At 45.4% G+C, this 17,999-nt stretch overlaps 1 protein-coding gene across 1 annotated transcript in view; it reads left to right on the top strand.

The window, feature by feature from the left end:
• The window catches only part of mmp28 (matrix metallopeptidase 28), a 98,969-nt gene that overhangs the window by 40,039 nt on the left and 40,931 nt on the right, over positions 1-17,999 (top strand). Inside the window, exon 3 of the mRNA XM_048557234.2 lies at positions 3,288-3,475. Coding sequence (XP_048413191.2) covers positions 3,288-3,475 — 188 coding nt within the window. The remainder of the gene's footprint in view (positions 1-3,287; positions 3,476-17,999) is intronic.

Genomic DNA, 17,999 nt, shown 5'->3' with positions numbered 1-17,999 from the left:
GCACAGTATTCAAAACAAGACAAATGAGCTTGTAGCGCAGATTGAAATTAGCGGGTACGATATTGTGGGTATCACAGAGACAGGGCTGGGAGGGGATCAGGGCTGGGAAATAAATATCCAAGGATACACAACCTATCGAAAGGACAGGCAGATGGGCAGAGGGAGTGGTATAGCCTTGATAAAAAGAAATGAAGTTAAATCAATAGCAACAGGTGATATAGGATTGGATGATGTAGAATCTGCGGGGGTAGAGTTGAGGAACTGCAAAGGGATAAAGGCTCTGTTGGGAGTTGTCGTACCTTGAGCATTAGTCAGGATGTAGGGAAGAAAATAAATCAGGAGATAGAAAAGGCGTGTGAGGAAGGCACTATTACAATAATCGTGGAGGACTTCAATATGTAGGTGGATTGGGAAAATTAGGCCGGTGACAGATCTCAAGAAATTTGTGTAATGGCTATGAGGTGATTATTTTTTGAGCAACTTGTGGTAGAGCCCATTAGGGAACAGGAAGTTCTGGATTTGGTGATGAGTAAAGAGGCGGGCTTGATTAGGGAGCTTAAGATAAGGTGAAAGAACCCCTGGGGGCAGCGGCCATAATTATGATAGAATGCACCCCGCAGTCCGAGAGGGAGAAACTGGTTTCAGATGTAACAGTATTGCAATTGAGTAAAAGTAACTACAGAGATCTGAGGGAGGAACTGGCTAGAGTTGATTGGAAGAGAGCCCTAACAGGGAAATGTGCAGGAGTTTCTGGGGGTAATTCTGGATGCACAACAGAAATTCATCCAAGGAAGAAACAATATGCTAAAGGGAGGATGAGGCAACCATGGCTGACGCAGGAAATCCGGGACAGCATAAAAGCAAAAGAAAAAGCATATAATGTGGTGAGAAGTAATGGGAAGCCAGAGGATTAGGAAACTTTAAATAACTAGCAGGGAACAATTAATTGAGGGATAAGTGGGGATAAGATGAAATATGAGAGTAAGCCAGCTAGTAATATACAAGAAGATTAGCGAGTTTTGAGAAGATTTGTAGCTCAGGTTGAGGTTCTGGATGTGAGTTTGCTCGCTGAGCTGGAAGGTTAGTTTTCAGATGTATCGTCACCATTCTAGGTAACATCATCAGTGAGCCTCCGACGAAGCGCTGGTGTTATGTCCTGCTTTCTATTTATCTGGTTAGGTTTCCTTGGGTTGGTGATGTCATTTCCTGCGTTGGTGATGTCATTTCCTGTTCTTTTTCTCAGGGGATGGTAGATTGGCTCCAAATCAATGTGTTTGTTGATGGAGTTCCGGTTGGAATGCCATGCTTCTAGGAATTCTCGTGCGTGTTTCTGTTTGGCTTGTCCTAGGATGGATGTGTTGTCCCAATCAAAGTGGTGTCCTTCCTTATCTGTATGTAAGGATACGAGTGATAATGGGTCATGTCGTTTTGTGGCTGGTTGATGTTCATACAAGAAGATTGTAGGAGTTTTTTTAAGAGGCAAGATTGGACATTGACCACTGAAAAATGAAGCCAGAGAAATAGTAATGGGGAACAAAGAAATGGGTCCCAGAGGGCTGGAAAGTGGCTCATGTAACACCCCATTTAAGAAGGGAGACAGAAGGCAGGAAACTATGGGCGAGTTAGCGTGACCTCAGTCATTGGTAAAAGTTTAGAGTCAATTATTAATGATAAGATTGCAGAGTATTTGGAAGTACACTGTAAAATAGGGCAGTGAGACAGTAAGGCTTCATCAAGAGGAGGTCATGCCTTGTAAATCTGATAAAATGCATTGAGGATATAATGAGCAAGTTAGCCAAAGGAGAGTCAGTGGACATGATCTATTTGCACTTCCAGAAGGGCTTAGACAAGGTGCCACATAGGAGGCTGCTAAATAAGACAAGAGCCCATGGTGTTGGGGCAAGGTACTGGCATGGATAGAGGATTGACTAACCGACAGAAGGCAGAAAGTAGGGATAGAGGAGACTTTTTCAGGATGGCAGCCAGCAACTAGTGAATTTCTGCAGGGGTCAGGGTTGGGACCACAACAGTTCACGTTATACCTTAACAATCTGGACAAGGAAACTCATGACATAGCAGTTGACACAAAATTATGTGAAGGGACAGGTAGTGCTGAGGAGGCAGGGAGGCTACGGAAGGATTTGGACAGGTAAGGAGAGTGCGCAAAGGCGTGGCAGATGGGAAAGTGTGAGGGCATGCACTTTGGTCAGAAGAATAGAGAAGGAGACTATCTTCTAACTGGGAAAAGGCTTCAGAAATCTGAAACACAAGGGGACTTAGGAGTCCTAGTTCAGGATTCTCTTAAGTTTAACAAGCAAATCCATTTGCCAGATTGGAAGGAAAATGCAATGTTAGCATTCATTTTGAGAGGGTTAGAATACGAGGGCGGGGATATACTCCTGCGGCTGTATAAGGCTTTGGTCAGACTGAATTTGGAAAATTGTGGGTAGTTTTGGGCCCTGTATCTAAGGGAAGATGTGTTGGCCTAGGAAGGGAAGTTTACAAGAATAATCCCGAAGCTGAATTGCTTGTCGTATGAGGAGCGTTTGAGGATTCTGGCTCTTTATTTGATGGAGTTTAAATGAATGGGGGCGGATCTCATTGAAACTTACAGGATACTGAGCAGCCTGTATGGAAGGGATATGGAGAAGATATTTCCACTAGTGGGAGAGACTAGGACCCAAAGACATAGCCTCAGAGTGAAGAGATGATCTTTTAGACCTGAGATGAGGAGGAAATTCTTCAGCCCCAGAGGGTGGTGAATCTGCGGAACTCATTGCCACAGAATACTGTGGAGGCCCAGTCACTGAGTGTCTTTAAGTCTGAGATAGATGGGTTCTTGATTAGTAAATGGATCAAAGGTTATGGGGAGACATTGGGAGAATGGGGTTGAGAAACACATCAGCCATGATCAAATGGTGAAGCAGACCTGATGGGCCAAATGGCCGAATTATGATCCTATATCTTATGGTCTTGTGGGGCATCTGTTGTTTTCCATTGGGGAAGTAAAATGCCAAAGGATGGCAGCAAAATGACTGGCATGTCGCCCTCCAACAACATGCCAGATATTACCCCACTCACTCCATCACCCTCCACTCCTGTTGTGCCCCTTGGGTTGCCCCAGCTGCCCAAACCAATCAGTGGTGCACTATGAAGCTTTGGGAGGCACTTTGCTGTGTGTGGCCCTTCCTATTCCATGCCAGTTGCTTTACAGCCCCCCAGAAGCTGCGGCCACCAGCCTGTATTTCTCTGTGTTCATTGCCTCTGTCTGCGGTGGTGTGTTGCAGGAAGTTCCAATGGATTTCTCACCTCCCTGTCAGCGGTGCCCTGGATGAACCCACAGTGCAGCAGATGATGGAGCCGCGGTGCGGGGTCAAGGACATTGGAAGCCAAAGGGCCTGGCAAGAACACGTGGAAAACCTCTTCCTGGGTCGAGCCACCAGGCAAAGCCGAACCAAACGTTACTTGCAACAAGGTAAGTAACTTCCAAATGCGCTCTTTTTTATCTGTTATAAGGTTACTTTTGGTCACATGCACAGTACGCTTTCAGAAGTTAATAAGCACAGTGTGATGTTCGTCCATTGTTAGCACATGCTTTCTGCAGCGGCTCTCCCTGCCAAAGCCTGTGGGGTCCCACACCAGAGTCATGAACACTGACTCTGTGCTGACATTCAGTCTGGGACTGAGGGGCTGCTACACTTAGTCCAGCGCTGACTGCGTGCCACGCTGTCAGTGGTGCCCTCTAGCTGGTGTGACATTTGACTCAGACCGTGCCTCTCTGGTGAACGTTAAAAATCTCATGACACTGTCCTGAAGAATAGCAGCAGAGTTCTTCACAATCTCTCAGTCAATGTTACACTCTTGAGCAACATTGTGGGAAACTGTCTATCTGTTCATTTGTCTCGCTGCTGGAATAGAATCCCTACAGTGTGGAAGCAGGCCCTTTGGCCCAACATGTCCACGCTGACCGTCAGAGCACCTACCCAAACCCATCCCCCATAACCCACCTAATCTACACATCCCTGAGCACTCTGGGTAATTTAGCATGGCCAATCCACCTACCCTGCACATCTTTGGACTGTGGGAGGAAACTGGAGCACCCAAAGGGAACCCAAGCAGAATGTGCAAACTCCACACAGTCACATGAGGGTGGAATTGAATCTTGGTCCCTGGTGCTGGGAGGCAGCAGTGCTAACCAATGGGCTGCCCCTTTTTGTTTTGGAAGCCTACTGCACCAGGTGGTATCCCATCCAAGTACTAACCAGGCCTGAGTCTGTTCAGCTTCTGAGATCTACCGTTTTCAGACTAGTACAGCCGTAGGTTGTGTGTGGTTGTTCACAAGCTGACTGTTACATTTCCTACAATGCACCATAGATTACACATGGAATGTACTTTCTTGGCTCTGAAGCTCTTTGGTACATGCTAAGGCTGTGCTTCCTTCCTTCAGGCCACTCTCTGCTACCAGAAAGGGAAGTGAGTTATTGCATAGGGAGGCAACGGCTTAGTGATATTATTGCTCGACTATTCATCCGGAAATTCAGGTCATGTCCTAGAAATCTCGATTCAAATCCCGCCATGGCAGATGGTGGCATTCAAATTCAATAGAGAATTCGGATTTTAATCTACCAATGACCACGAAGCCTTTGCCAATCCCTCTGGGTAATTAGGAATGGGCACTAAGTGTTGGCGTAAAAAGCAATGCCCACATCCTGTGAATTAAAACAAATATAAAGCCCTTCAAGTAGTATATGGTTGTGATTTTTTAAGCTGTAATTAGTAGAAAATTGTTTCATGAATTTTCTCCTAGACAGCTATATGCCTCTCCTGGAATACTGTGTCCAGTTCTGGTTGTCCACTTATAGGAAGGATATTATTAAGCTGGAGAAGGTTCAGAAGAGATTTACCAGGATGTTGCTGGGAATGGAGGGTTTGAGTTATTTAGAGAAGCCGAATTTCTTTCACCGGAGTGTAAGAGGTTGAAGGGTGACCTTGTAGACGTTTGTAAAATCATGAGCTATATAGATACAGTGCGTGGCAGGTGTGTTTTCCCTAGGGTGGGGGATTTCAAGACAGAGGGGGTGTATTTTTAAGGTGAGAGGACAAAGATTTTAAAAAGATATGAGATGCAATTTTTTTTTACACAGCGAATGGTTCATGTGTGGAATGAACTTCCAGAGGAAGAGGTAGATGGGCACAGTTACAACATTTAAAAGAAATTTAAGTAAGTACTTGAATAGGAAAGGTTTGGTGTGATACAGGCTAAGTAAGGGCAGGTGCGACTAGTTTGGTTGGGAAACTTGGTTGACATGGACGAGTTGGACTGAAGGGTCCATTTCCGTGCTGTGTGACTGTATGTTACAATGACTTTGAATGCCAGTCCCGTAGCTTGGTAGTGTTAATATGCTGTTGTACTGTAGATATAATCCCCCGTGTCTCTATGAATGCTGCACTTAAACAACACTCCCACAACATGATGGGATAATTGATGGGGGAAAGGGGAAAGTGTGATATTCAACAAGTGTGAGTCTGTTTTCTATTGACGATCTCCTGATAAGCGTGATTGTGAATTCAGAGTGAATTAGAGTTAGAAAGAGCCGGAAACCAGAGCTGGAACATGGAGCAGACAATTTAAAGCTCTGTGAATAAAGCATTGAAAACGGTGTCACCTCTGCTTGCTGTGAGGTGGAGAAGTGAATGCAGCGGTTGGAAGAAGATTGGAAGTAAGAGGGAGTTTTGAAGGGCTGAAGAAGGGAAATGTGAGGGAGAGGGAAGGACAGAGAGAGAGAGGAGTGTGAGAAAGATGCAGGGGAAGAGGGAGGAACAAAGAACGTGCATGATTAATGTACTTGGAAACGCTAGATATGGCTTTACAAACAGATGCTTAAATTGAGAGGAAATAAATGACAAAATTGCAATGCTTTTCAGTTTGATTTGTTCAGTTAGAGCAGATCCTATTTCTGAAAACCTTCCTGAATTTCAAGTGAGGTCACATGAATGATATTTGTTTTTGTTCATGGGGTATGTGTGTAATCTATTGCCCATCTCTCACTACCCTTGCTGTTGCTGGCGGCAAACTCTGTTCCTGAACCACTACAATCCTTGTGGTTTAGGGAGATTTCGCAGTGAAATATCACAATCCATAGAGAGGAATCAGTTCCTTGTGGAGGAGTTGGACGCAGGTAACAAAATCTCTGACTGCTCAGCTCTATGGCTGACAGTTGTTATCAATCCCACGTACTTTCTCAGTGTCGCTGAAGGCGGACTAGTGGGGAGGGGATGGCCTAGTGGTAATATCACTGGACTGTTAATCCGGTGACCCAAACAACATTCTGGGGACTGGGTTCGAATCTTGCCACGGCACTTACAATATCTAGAATTAAGAGTCTAACAATGACTGTGAATCCATTGTCCCTACGATGTGGAAACAGGCCCTTCGGCCCAGCAAGTCCACACTGACTCTCAGAGCATCCCCTATAACCCACCTGATCTACATATCCCTGAACACTGTCGGCAATTTAGCATGGTCAATCCAGCAGCTAACCTGCACAGCTTTGGACTGTGGGAGGGAACCCGAGCAACCCCACGCAGACACGGGGAGAATGTGCAAACTCCACCCGGACAGTCACATTCCCGAGGGTGGAATTGAACTCGGATCCCTGGTGCTGTGAGGCAGCAGTGCTAACCCCTGCCGCCCAGAAAGGAACAATATGCATTGGCCGGGAATCGAATCTGGTCCTCCACCAAGGCAAGCGGCACAAATGAACTGGCGCCCAACATGGGGCTTGAACACACAACCCCTGGGATTAAGAGTCCCATGCTCTGCTGACTGATTGTTGGGGTAAAATCTATCTGGTTCACTAATGCCCTTTAGGAAAGGAAACTGCCACCCTTACCTGGTCTGGCCTACATGTGACTCCAGACCCACAGCAATGTGGTTGATGCTGAACTGCCTTCTGGGTAATTAGGGATGGGCAATAAATGCTGCCTAGCATCCTGGGAATGATTAAACAAGCTCAAAACATAGCCACTGACTTGACAGTTTAAATTGAAGGCAATTGCAGAGCACATATCATCACTACCATCACCTGAGTAACCAAGTGCTGGAAGGAGAGTTAGTTTCAATGCTGTTACAATGAACTATTATTTTAAGAAATACTTTTCTGAATTGTTTTCTTGCTGGTTCTTGTCTCTCCATCTGAACTTGCTGAGGAGATTCCAGTCTCTCTGCACCAACTTGTTGTCAACAATCTGAAACCTTTAGGACACGCGCCACATTTACACCCTACCCAATTGTCACTGTACTGCGTAATAGTATGAAGGGAGGGCTCGGGCTGTGAGGAGGAAATCTGGCTTGGCAAATGTGTCTGTGAATTTGAAGTGAAATCTTAATTCAGTGATTGGAATGTATTTGGCAATTGCCTCCTGTTTGAATTAAGTATGAATGAACAGGGTTATTAAAACTGCTACCATCTCCTAAGTTGATTCCTGGGATGCGTTTGGTATTTTGTGGGGAAATAGTGGGCAGACTGTGGCCATACTTGGTATTTTTTTTAATGCATTCATGGGATGAGGGCGTTACTGTCTAGGCAGCATTTATTGCCCATCTCTAATTGCCCAGAGGGCAGTTAAGAGTCAACCACATTGCTGTGGGTCTGGAGTCACATGAGGGCCAAACCAGGTAAGGATAGTAGTTTCCTTCTCTAAAGGGCATTGGTGAACCAGATGGGTTGTTCCTGACAATTGACAATGGATTCATGGTAATCACTAGAGTCTTAATTCCATATTTTTAAAAAATACATTAAATTCAAATTCCACCATCTGCTGTGGTAGGATTTGAACCCAAGTCCCCAGAACATCAGTGATAATGGGAACTGCAGATGCTAGAGAATCCAAGATAATAAAATGTGAGGCTTGCTGTGTTCATCCAGCCTCACATTTTATTATCCCCAGAACATCAGCTGGGTTTCTGGATTAACAGTCTAACAATAATACCAGTAGACCAGCGCCTCCCTCCCTTGGAGTTTACAAAATGAGAAGTGAGCTTATAGAAACACAAAAGATTGTATAAGACAAGGTTGAGACTGAGAAGGGCCTAGGCCCGAAATGTCAGCCTTCCTGCTCCTCCGATGCTACCTGGCCTGCTGTTTTCCTCCAGCTCTACACCTTGTTATCTCAGACTCAGCATTGACCGTTCCTACTATCGTTGATGCTGAGAAGATGTTTCCCCTCTCAGAAAAATCTAGAAGAAAGGGAATAGTTTCAAAATGAGAGATTAAGTTGGAGAGGAAGAGGAATTTTGATCTGTCTCAGGGTCATCATCTTTGAAATTCCCCTCCACAGGGAACAATGGGGCCCAGCCAGCAAATCTGTTCAAGGCTGAGTTAGACACATGTTGACAAAAAGGAAACTGGGAGGTTAGCCGGGATGAAGTCAAATTGGATTAGCTACAAATGTATTGAATAGTGGAACAGGCTGAAGGAACTGGCCTCCTCTGCTCCCATTTCCTATAGTTTCCATTTTGACCAGTCAATCTAGATTGGGAAAAGACCACTTTGGTAACATTTGCTGCTTGTGATTGTGCTGAACCCTATGTGTGTCAGGACAGTGCTAGTCCAGGGAGTGTGATGAATTAGTTGATCTCAATCAGCGCAACAACTGGACTGCAATTGTGAGACCAGTTGCCAAGGAGGAATTTGGGCTGGTTTTTAAGTGTAACCTCATCCCATTCTAGTTAAGTCAAACTCCAGTTTGCTTTTCTGATGAAGGGTCGAGGCCCGAAATGTCATCTTTTGTGCTCCTAAGATGCTTCTTGGCCTGCTGTGTTCATCCAGCTTCACACTTTATTATCTTCCATCCTTGTGCTTTTAGCTTGGCTATGTTTCCTGGCCAGTGATACTTGTTACACAATGAGTGTGGGCCTTGCTGGGAATATTTTCATTCTTTTGACTTGATTTATTGTCTGATTTGATTTGATGTATTTGTAGTCATGTGTATCTCAGTACAGTGAAAAGCTTTGTATGTAAGCAGCACTGACAGATCGTAGTATGCAAGGACATACAGATGGTAGGGTGTGAAGAGAGAATGAGGCGTACAGGTTACACTGCACAGGAGGAACATGAAGCAAGATCAACATTAACAAGAGCAACATTATTTGAAGTTATAGAGTCCATTCATATGAGTAATAATATCATTCTAATCATTTCGCCCGACAAAGAAGCAGCACTCCGAAAGCTTTGTGATTTCAAGTAATCCTGTTGGACTATAACCTGGTGTCATGTGACTTCTGATCATGTTCACTCCAGTCCAACACCGGCACCTCTACATGGTCTAAATGGAGTCCATGGATGGAAGGTTGGCTTCCGTGACGGCCTGGGCTGTGTTAACAACCTTCTGTAGTTTCTTACAGAGCAGTTGCTGTACCACGTCATTCTGTACCCGGACAGTATGCTTTCAATGGTGCATCTTGTAGAAGTTGATGAGGGACCTTGTGGACGTGTCAAATGCCCTGAGCCGCCTGAGGAAGAAGAGACGTTGTTATGGCTTCTTAACTGTCGCATCTGTGTGGGAAATCCAGGACAGGTTATCGGTTATAGTCACTCCGAGGAACTTAACACTCTCAACCATCTCAATCTTCACTCCATTGATGTGGATTGGGGCATGTTCTTGTCCTCTCTTTCTGAAGTCCGTGATCAGTTCTTTAGTATTGCTGACATTGAGAAAGGGATTTTAATCAATGCACCATGGCACCAAGCCTTCTATCTACCTTTTGTATTCTGACTCATCATTGTTTGCTATCTGTCTCACTACAGCGGTGTCATCAGCAAACTTGCCGATGGCATTCATTTGGAATTTGGCAACACAGACGTGGGTTTGCAGCTAGTGCAGTAGGGGGCTGAGAATGCATCCTTGAGATGCTCTAGTGTTGCGGGTTCTCATGGAGGAGGTGCAGTTACCTATCTTAACAGATCTTTTTTTAAAAATTCATTCATGTGATATTGGTTTCACATATTCCTAGTTGCCCTGGAGAAGGTGGGGGTGAGCTGCCTTTGTGAATTACTGCAATCCAAATGCTGTCGGTTGACCCACATTCCCCTCTAGGGAGGGAATTCCAGGATTTTGATCCAGTGACAGTGAAGGAAAAGCACGTCAGGATGGTGAGTGGGACATTGCAGATGGGGGTGGTGTTCCCACAAATTTGCTGCCCTTGTCCTTCTAGATGGAAGTCGCGTTGGGTTTGGAAGGTGCTGTCTGAGGATCTTTGGTGAATTTCTGCGGTGCTTCTTGTAGATGGTACACACTGGTGCTACTGAGTGCCGGTGATGGAGGGAGTGGACGCTTGTGGATGTGGTGCCAGTCAACCGGGCTGCCTTCTCCTGGATGGTGTCAAGCTTCTTGAGTGTTGTTGGGGGCTGCACTCATCCAGGCAAGTGGGGAGTATTCCATCACACTCCTGACTTGTGCCTTGTAGATGGAGGACAGGCTTTGGGGAGCCAGGAGGTGAGTTATTTGCCACAGTATTCTTTGCCTCAACCTGCTCCTGTAGGCAGCGTATATAAATGGCAAATTTGGCTGAGTTTCTGGTCAGTGTCCTTTGTTATTCTGAGAGTGGTACAGTAACATGTGACTGCCACTTCATACTACACTGAAGGTGCCCTGGAGTCCTCTGTATCCTCCAACCAGGCGATGATGCCAGGTCTCCTTCTGCTTAGTAAAGCAGTCACGTATTTTTTTAAACCGAGTGTAACTTATGAAACAATGCGGGTGGGATTTTAAACTTCTTGGATTCTTAATTAAGGCCTCTGGGCTGTTAGTTTAGAAATGCGACCACTTCACTCCAGTTTGATTCTCTCTTCAGTAAAATAACTTGAGAATATACTGGACCTGACGTCGGTGGTTCTGGACGTGACCCAGACTAATGTCCATTCCATGCCAGAAATGATCCCCCCAGACCCCAGAAAACATGGCACAGCCTTGTTGTATGTTGTTGGATTGACTCAGGCTCATGGATTACAGGACCATTTATAGTCCTAGGATTTGCAGATGGAGCTGTGATCTTCTAAATGGATTTCAGTTCTGCTTGGGCGTCCACATCAGAGAGCAATTCTCTGGACATGACGGGTTCACATCAACGTTTCAACATCTGGTAGAAGAAGGAATGGCCCAGCCCTAGCCTCAGCTGGTGTGGAATCCATCTACTGCCACAGCATGTCCTCGAGACCTACTACAGCCTGTACATCCCCACAGTGTTTCTCCTCACAGATTGAGCTGTTTTAGATTGGGATTGTCACGATATTGAGATACTGTCCTGCAGGCATGTCTGCATTCTTCACCTTCTCACCTGAACCGAATTCATTGAACAGCAAAAAAATGTTCAGCTTTAGCCCGAGGACAGGAGAGAGCACAAACACCTTAATGTCAGGCATGCAGTTCAACTCTGTCTCTGACTTTGTCTTTCCCACTCCTTCACTAGAGTTGAGATAGCTGTATGATTCCTGCTTTTCGGGATCGTTCCCAGATTTTTTTCCATTCCACGGGGCTGGATTTTCCCTGCAGGGTCTGGGTGCCAGCACCCGGGTCACTTTGAATGCGATTTTTAAAAAAAACAATCTAAATGGTCTGCTTGAGTGGGGAGGGATATTCGGTGCCCAGTTAGAGGTACTAACCACTGGGCAGGAGCTGGGGGGGTCACCTGCCTGGAACCAGCTGCGAAGGCAGGCATTGGCCATTTTGGGAGCTGCTGTTAACTTGCCAATTTGAGTGGCGAGTCCTTGGGAAGTGGAAGGAGATGGGTCTGTATGGCCAGGTAGAATTGCCAATGGAGTTAGTTGGAAACCACAGATTTCTTGAAAAGCTGAACGCAATGCAGGTTTATCGGGCGCCCCCCTCTATGTCCAAACCAGCATCTGAGCCCTGATGTGTGCAAGCCTGGCCCACTCCACCTATAAACTACCTGGCCTGCTGTGTTCCTCCATCTCCACACTGTGCTGTCTCTGACTCCAGCATCGGCAACTCTTACTATCTCTGAGGGAGTTATAACCCCATGCGAAGCCTCTTCCAGGGATGCCCCATTTCTGAAGAAGGGTCCCGACCTGAAATATCAGCTTTCCTGCTCCTCTGATGCTGCCTGGCCTGCTGTGTTCCTCCAGCTCCACACTGTGTTGTCTCTGACTTCAGCATCTGCAGTTCTTACTACCTCTTGCAAAATTCTATGCTGCTTCATGTCAGCAAGCTTCATGAGAAACTCAAGGACCCATTAATTGGTGTCAGACACCATCCCTGACACCAATGCCTCCCCTCCCAAACCTCTTTGGAATTCTGAAACAGCCCTGGAGATGCTAAGATTCCCATAAGACCTCCAGGAGCGTTTTTTCAATCTGCATTGTACCAGGTCCTGATCTCATCAGTAATTAAAAATCTGGCCCCTGATCTGTCTACGATTCCTGTGTTAGACAAACAGCCCACCCCCGGTATCATCCTTTCTACTTATGTCTTTGCTTAGTTAGTAGCAATGAAGTTGGGTGTTCAAACTTTACTCTGGGACTGAATTTAATAATGGCCAAGAAATTCAGATCGGGCTCAGAAACTCTTATTTCTGACCTGGCGTCAGACAATATAAAAAAAATGCGTATTGACACTTTGAAGACTGTAACTCTGGAAGTTCCTGGGCTGCAGTTTTCTTTGTGAAGTAGGAATTCTGGCAGCTGGCAGGGGAAAAGTCTATTGTTGAAAGCCATCCCATTTTACAGCAGTTCGTGTGTTTTAGAGTCATACAGCAAGGAAACAGAGCCCTTGGCCCAACTCCTCAATGTCGACCAGGTTTCCGAAACTGAACCAGTCCCATTTGGCCTTGTTTCTCTCGAAACGTTTCTTGTTCATGTGCCTCTCCAAATGTCCTTCAAATGTTGCAATTGTATCCACCTCTATCACTTCCTCTGGCAGCTTGTTCCACATGTGCACTACCCACTGCATGAAAAGGTTGTCCCTTAGGCCCCTTTTAAATCTTTCCCCTCTCACCTTAAACCTATGCCCTCCAGAGGTGGGCAGACCTAAGGGTCCACAAACATCCAGTCCCTCCACCACTGACGCTCAGTAGCAGAAGTGTGTTCTATCTGTGAGATGCACTGCAGAAATTCACCAAAGACCCTTCCAAACCCAAGACTAATAGAAGGACAGAGACAGCAGATATATGGGAACACCACCGCCTCCTTCAAGTTCCCTTCCAAACCACTCACCATCCTGACTTGGAAATATGTTGCCATTCCTTCACTGTCGCTGGTTCAAAGTCCTGGAATTCCCTCCCTAATGGCATTGGGGGTCAACCCACAGCAGGAGGACTGCAGCGGTTCAAGAAGGCAGCTCACCCCCACCTTGTCAACGGCAACTAGGGATGGGCAAGAAATGCTGACCAGAAAGTGAAGCCAGAGTCGCACAAATTATTTTTAAACAAATGAGGATAAGGTGACGGTGATTGTGGTGTCAGGGTGCAAGGTGGGTGAAGGAGGTAAAGGAAAAGGTGCCCAGTGGGTGAGGGTATAGGATGCCAGATAATTGGTGAGTGAATCAGGAAGGTTGAGAGATTGGACGGAGTGTGGTGTTGGGATGGGAGTGGTGTCAGATTCGGAAGGGTGGCTTAGAGGCTGGATGCTCTTTGGGTTGGTGCAGGAGAGGAAATATTGGGTCAGGGATTGATGAGAGATCTGGCCAGGGGGGTGTACTTGAAGAGGCCAATGGTAAATTCAGTTTAATAGTTACCGAGGAGTTAAGAGTACCTTATTAATCTTGTAATTTTTTCTGGATAGATATTAAACTTTAGTGAGTTGGAACTCTCCAAAATCTCCTACTTTAAGGAATTGTCAGTTAGAATTTTTAGTTTCCTGGAAGGAACTGCTTTGGGCTTTCCATGCACATCTCCAATCTACTCTGCTACAATGACTCTCTGCCCTTTGGAGTTTCTGACACTTCACAAATACTTCACTGCAGTGTCAGAGATATTGCTGAATCACTGCAGTTGTAATCCTTTCAATGAGAAATTGAACTATCTGCCTTCCAAAGTGGATGTAAACGTTCCCTCAGCATCATTGAAAGAAGTTCTTCGGTGGTATCCTGGTCAACATTCCTCTTCCAACAACACTACAAACAGACTTGCTCATCTTTCATGGTTATAGGATATTACTCTAACTATATTGTCCATGTAACTGCCTTCCTGATAATGGGGAAATGGTGCCCCAATAAAGTAGTTGCTGAACTAACAATTTAGAGACTCAAAACTCTTGTGACATGGGTTCAAACCCCATCATAGCGATTGGTGGGATTGAGATTTGATGAATAAATCTGGGACTGAAATCTGGTCTCCGAAATGGGGATCATGAAACGCTGTTAAAGACCAACCTGTTTTACTAATGCCCTTTATGGAAGGTCTGTACCTACATGTGACTCCAGACTAACACAGTAAGGGTGGTTGATCCTTAACTGCCCATTGCAATGGGCTAGCAGGTTCAGGGACAATTAGGGATGGGCAACAAATGCTGACTTTGCCATGCGCTGTCAAGAAATAGAAGAAAAATGACTGCACTTCTTCACATGACTCCTTTGTTTGGGAATGCCCAGAGATTGTTTCATCTGGGTGATGAGCAGGAGACTAATAGAATTGGATTGGTGTGATGTGGAGCACAGTTCTTGTGCTTAGTGCCTTTCAGAAACTAAGGAGGTCCCAAAGCATTTTACTCCATTGGTTACAAACTTTTAGAAGTATCATTATAGTAAAGTGGGAAGCACGGCAACCAATTCATGCACAGCAAGCTCATGTGTTTGGTACTTTGATAATTGACTGACCAATGTGTTGTTAATTGAGGGATAAATATCGACTAGGAGACCAAGGAGGATTCTTGAAGAAGTGCCATGTAATCTTTACTGCCTATCCTAGAGGGCAGGTGGAGTTTTGGTCTTCTGCCTCAGCTGAAGGATTGTATCTATGACTGTGTAGCACTTCCTGCCCAACCACTCCTGTCTTTCTTTCAAAGCAGGTTAGAGTTAAAATTCAGGATATCTCATTGACTGCCAGTGAAAGTTAATCCATGTGAGAGCTGTGACAGTTTGAGGAGAGACTCCGCATTCTGAAGGAGGAGATAATGCATGTTTTTCACTGAAATAAGTGCATTTGCCTGTTACACCATGTTGTCAACAAAGTGTGGGGCTGGATGAACACAGCAGGCCAAGCAGCATCTCAGGAGCACAAAAGCTGACGTTTCGGGCCTAGACCCTTCATCGGAGACCATGTTGTCAGTCAGGTTTCTGCAGGATTCTGTTCTGCTGTGAAAGGCGACAGATGATGAAATTATGTCTCGTTTCCATCAGTGCTAAGGAATGCAGAGCCTGTCAAGAACTAATCAATTTATTTAAAATGACCTGGCATCTCTTGTCCTCATAGCAACCAGGACTGACAGCTTTTATTACCGGCCAATCAGCTGTCAATTTCACTTCTGGTGATTTGACCCAACCTTATTCCTACACTGCAGATAATTACATTCGGTCCCTGATAATGGAACGTTGCTCTATTTTGCCTGCTTTTTAACTCACCTCTTGCTAAATCTCTCCTCTCTCCATTTGAAGAGAGGGCCCGCATTTGTACAGAACCTTTCACCTTCCGAAGTGCTGCATCGTCTGTTTTGAAGCATAGATATTGCTGCTGTATGGGCAAAAGTGACTTCCCGCAGGAAGCCACTAACAGCAATGGTTTTTTCATTCTTTCATGGGATACAAGTCACTGGCTAGGCTGCATTTATTGCCCATCCCTAATTGCCCAGGGGGCAGATAAGAGTCAAATTACATTGGTGTGGGTTTGGAGTCACATGTAGGTCAGACCAGGTAAGGATGGCAGTTTCAGTGAACATCAGTGAACCAGATGGGTTTTCTGGTGTCATTAGAGTCTTGATTCCAGATTTTTATTGAATTCAAATTCCACCATCTGCCTTGGCGGGATTTGAGCCTGTGTCTCCAGGACATGACCTGAGTCTCTGGATTAACAGTCCAGCGATAGTGGCATTAGGCTGTCAGCTCTCTCAGTGGGGTCTCAGTCATATGTTTTACTGACTGTGGAGGTGGGGCGGGGGCTAACTGTCTGCTTTTGTTTTAAATTAATACAATGGGTACCAGCCGAGGGAGCAGACTGGCCTTTGGTTTGACTTGTCATCTGAAAGACGGCATCCTGATTCTGCACCACCCCCTTTGTACTACACCAGAGTGTTGGCCCAGGCAGTGCAACTTGTTTCTTGAGTTGGACTTGAACCTCGAAGCTTCGAGCTCTGAGATGGTTGATCTGGCTGGTGGTGATAGCTTCCTCTTCACACTTTTCGTACTTCACTCCTGAAACTTAACAACTCCAGCCTTACAACAGGGTGCCTTTTGCAGCTCTGCTTTCCTCAGGTCCATTTTACCCAAGGCCTCATTACTGTTGTTTTTATTTAATTCTGTTGTCTAGGGGAAGAAATCTGAAAAATGAGGCAATCATTGATTCTACTTTAAAATCCATTTCTTCCAGGGAACTGGAATGTTGGCCTTTACCGCTAAAGATTGGAGTTTAAAAATAGGGAAGTCTTGTCACAAATGTACAGGGTTTTCGTGAGAGCATACCTGGAGTACCGTGTACAATTTTAATCTTCGATGTAAGAAAGGATGTGTTGGCATTAGAGGCATTTCATAAAAGATTGAGTATCCAAATTCCTGGGATGAGAGGGTTGACTTGTGAGGAACAACGGAACAGGTTTGGCATTTGTACAGTAGAGTTTAAAAGAATGAGGAGTGACCGTATTGAAACAAATAAGTTTCTGAAGGCATTTGATAGGGTAGATGTTGATAGGATGTGTCCACAATTGGAGGATTCTCAAACTAGGGAACATAGTTACAGAATCAAACTGAGAGGCAAAGGAATTCCTGCCCTCAGAAAGAAGTGCACGGCTGTAACCCTATATCCCAGAGAACTGTGGAAGCTATATCATTGGAAGAATTTAAAGAGTAGATAAGATTATTGAAGTTTCAAGGAGTTGATGGTTGTAAGGAGCAGGCAGGAGAGAGGTGTTGAGGCCTGGGACAGATCAGCCATGATATTATAGAACGGTGGGGCAGGCTTGAGAGGCCGAATGGCCTATTCCAGCTCCTATTTCCTGCTTTACTCTAAGCTTCTTTGCGTTAGTTTTCTTTGGTAAAGGAATACTGCTGGAGAAATTGTCTTCTCCTGGACATTGCTTATCAATAGCCTGTGGCTTTTCATTTGAGAGTTGGTGTTCAGAGACCGCGATATAATATGACCCTCTTTTCGTTTTTTTTTCGCTCTCCCAAGCACCTGACCTCAGAAGTTGTGTGAGGAGTCGACTCTCATCCTGAGATCTTAACTCTTTTTGGCTGTTTATTTTTACCACTCTCCATGTTCTTTATGTAAATTGGTGGCCTCTTCAGCAGTCATAAGTCATACAGCGCATATCCATCTAACCCTTTCCTCTCCATGTAGCTGTCCAAATGTCTTTTACATGTTGTAATTGTTGAGACTTAAACCTTGGTATCGCATCCTGAGACTTCTCCGTTTCTCTCCTCATTCAGAACGATGTTTAAAATATTCGCTTAAGATATCTTCCAGCCTCAGGACCGTGCTTTGTTGGAGGGGGTCAGAGGTGAGGGCAGGCTGCCAGCAGTTGTTCTCCAGCTTCTTGAAGAGGGGAATCTCTTAATCGGGCACCAGGCGCCAGGCAGGGAGAGACACCCTCTTTGGAGATACCAGGTAAACCCAACTGGGTTTGCTGGGTGGCATTCGGGAGGTATGGCTTGTCATTCCAATGGGGTTAAATCCAATTTAACTGGGAAAACCTTCCCTGACACAAGACTGCTCTGTGTGTACCCCTACCTGGTAAGCACGGTGGCTCAGTGGTTAGCACTGCTGTCTCATGGCGCCAGGGACCCGGGTTTGATCCCAACCTTGGGTGACTGTCTGTGTGGAGTTTGCACATTCT

The sequence above is a fragment of the Stegostoma tigrinum genome, chromosome 27 (genome assembly GCF_030684315.1).
Source record: "Stegostoma tigrinum isolate sSteTig4 chromosome 27, sSteTig4.hap1, whole genome shotgun sequence".
In the NCBI taxonomy this organism is placed as follows: domain Eukaryota; kingdom Metazoa; phylum Chordata; class Chondrichthyes; order Orectolobiformes; family Stegostomatidae; genus Stegostoma; species Stegostoma tigrinum.
The sequence above is the reverse complement of the archived record's forward strand: the minus strand, read 5'-3'. Positions and strand labels throughout refer to the sequence as shown.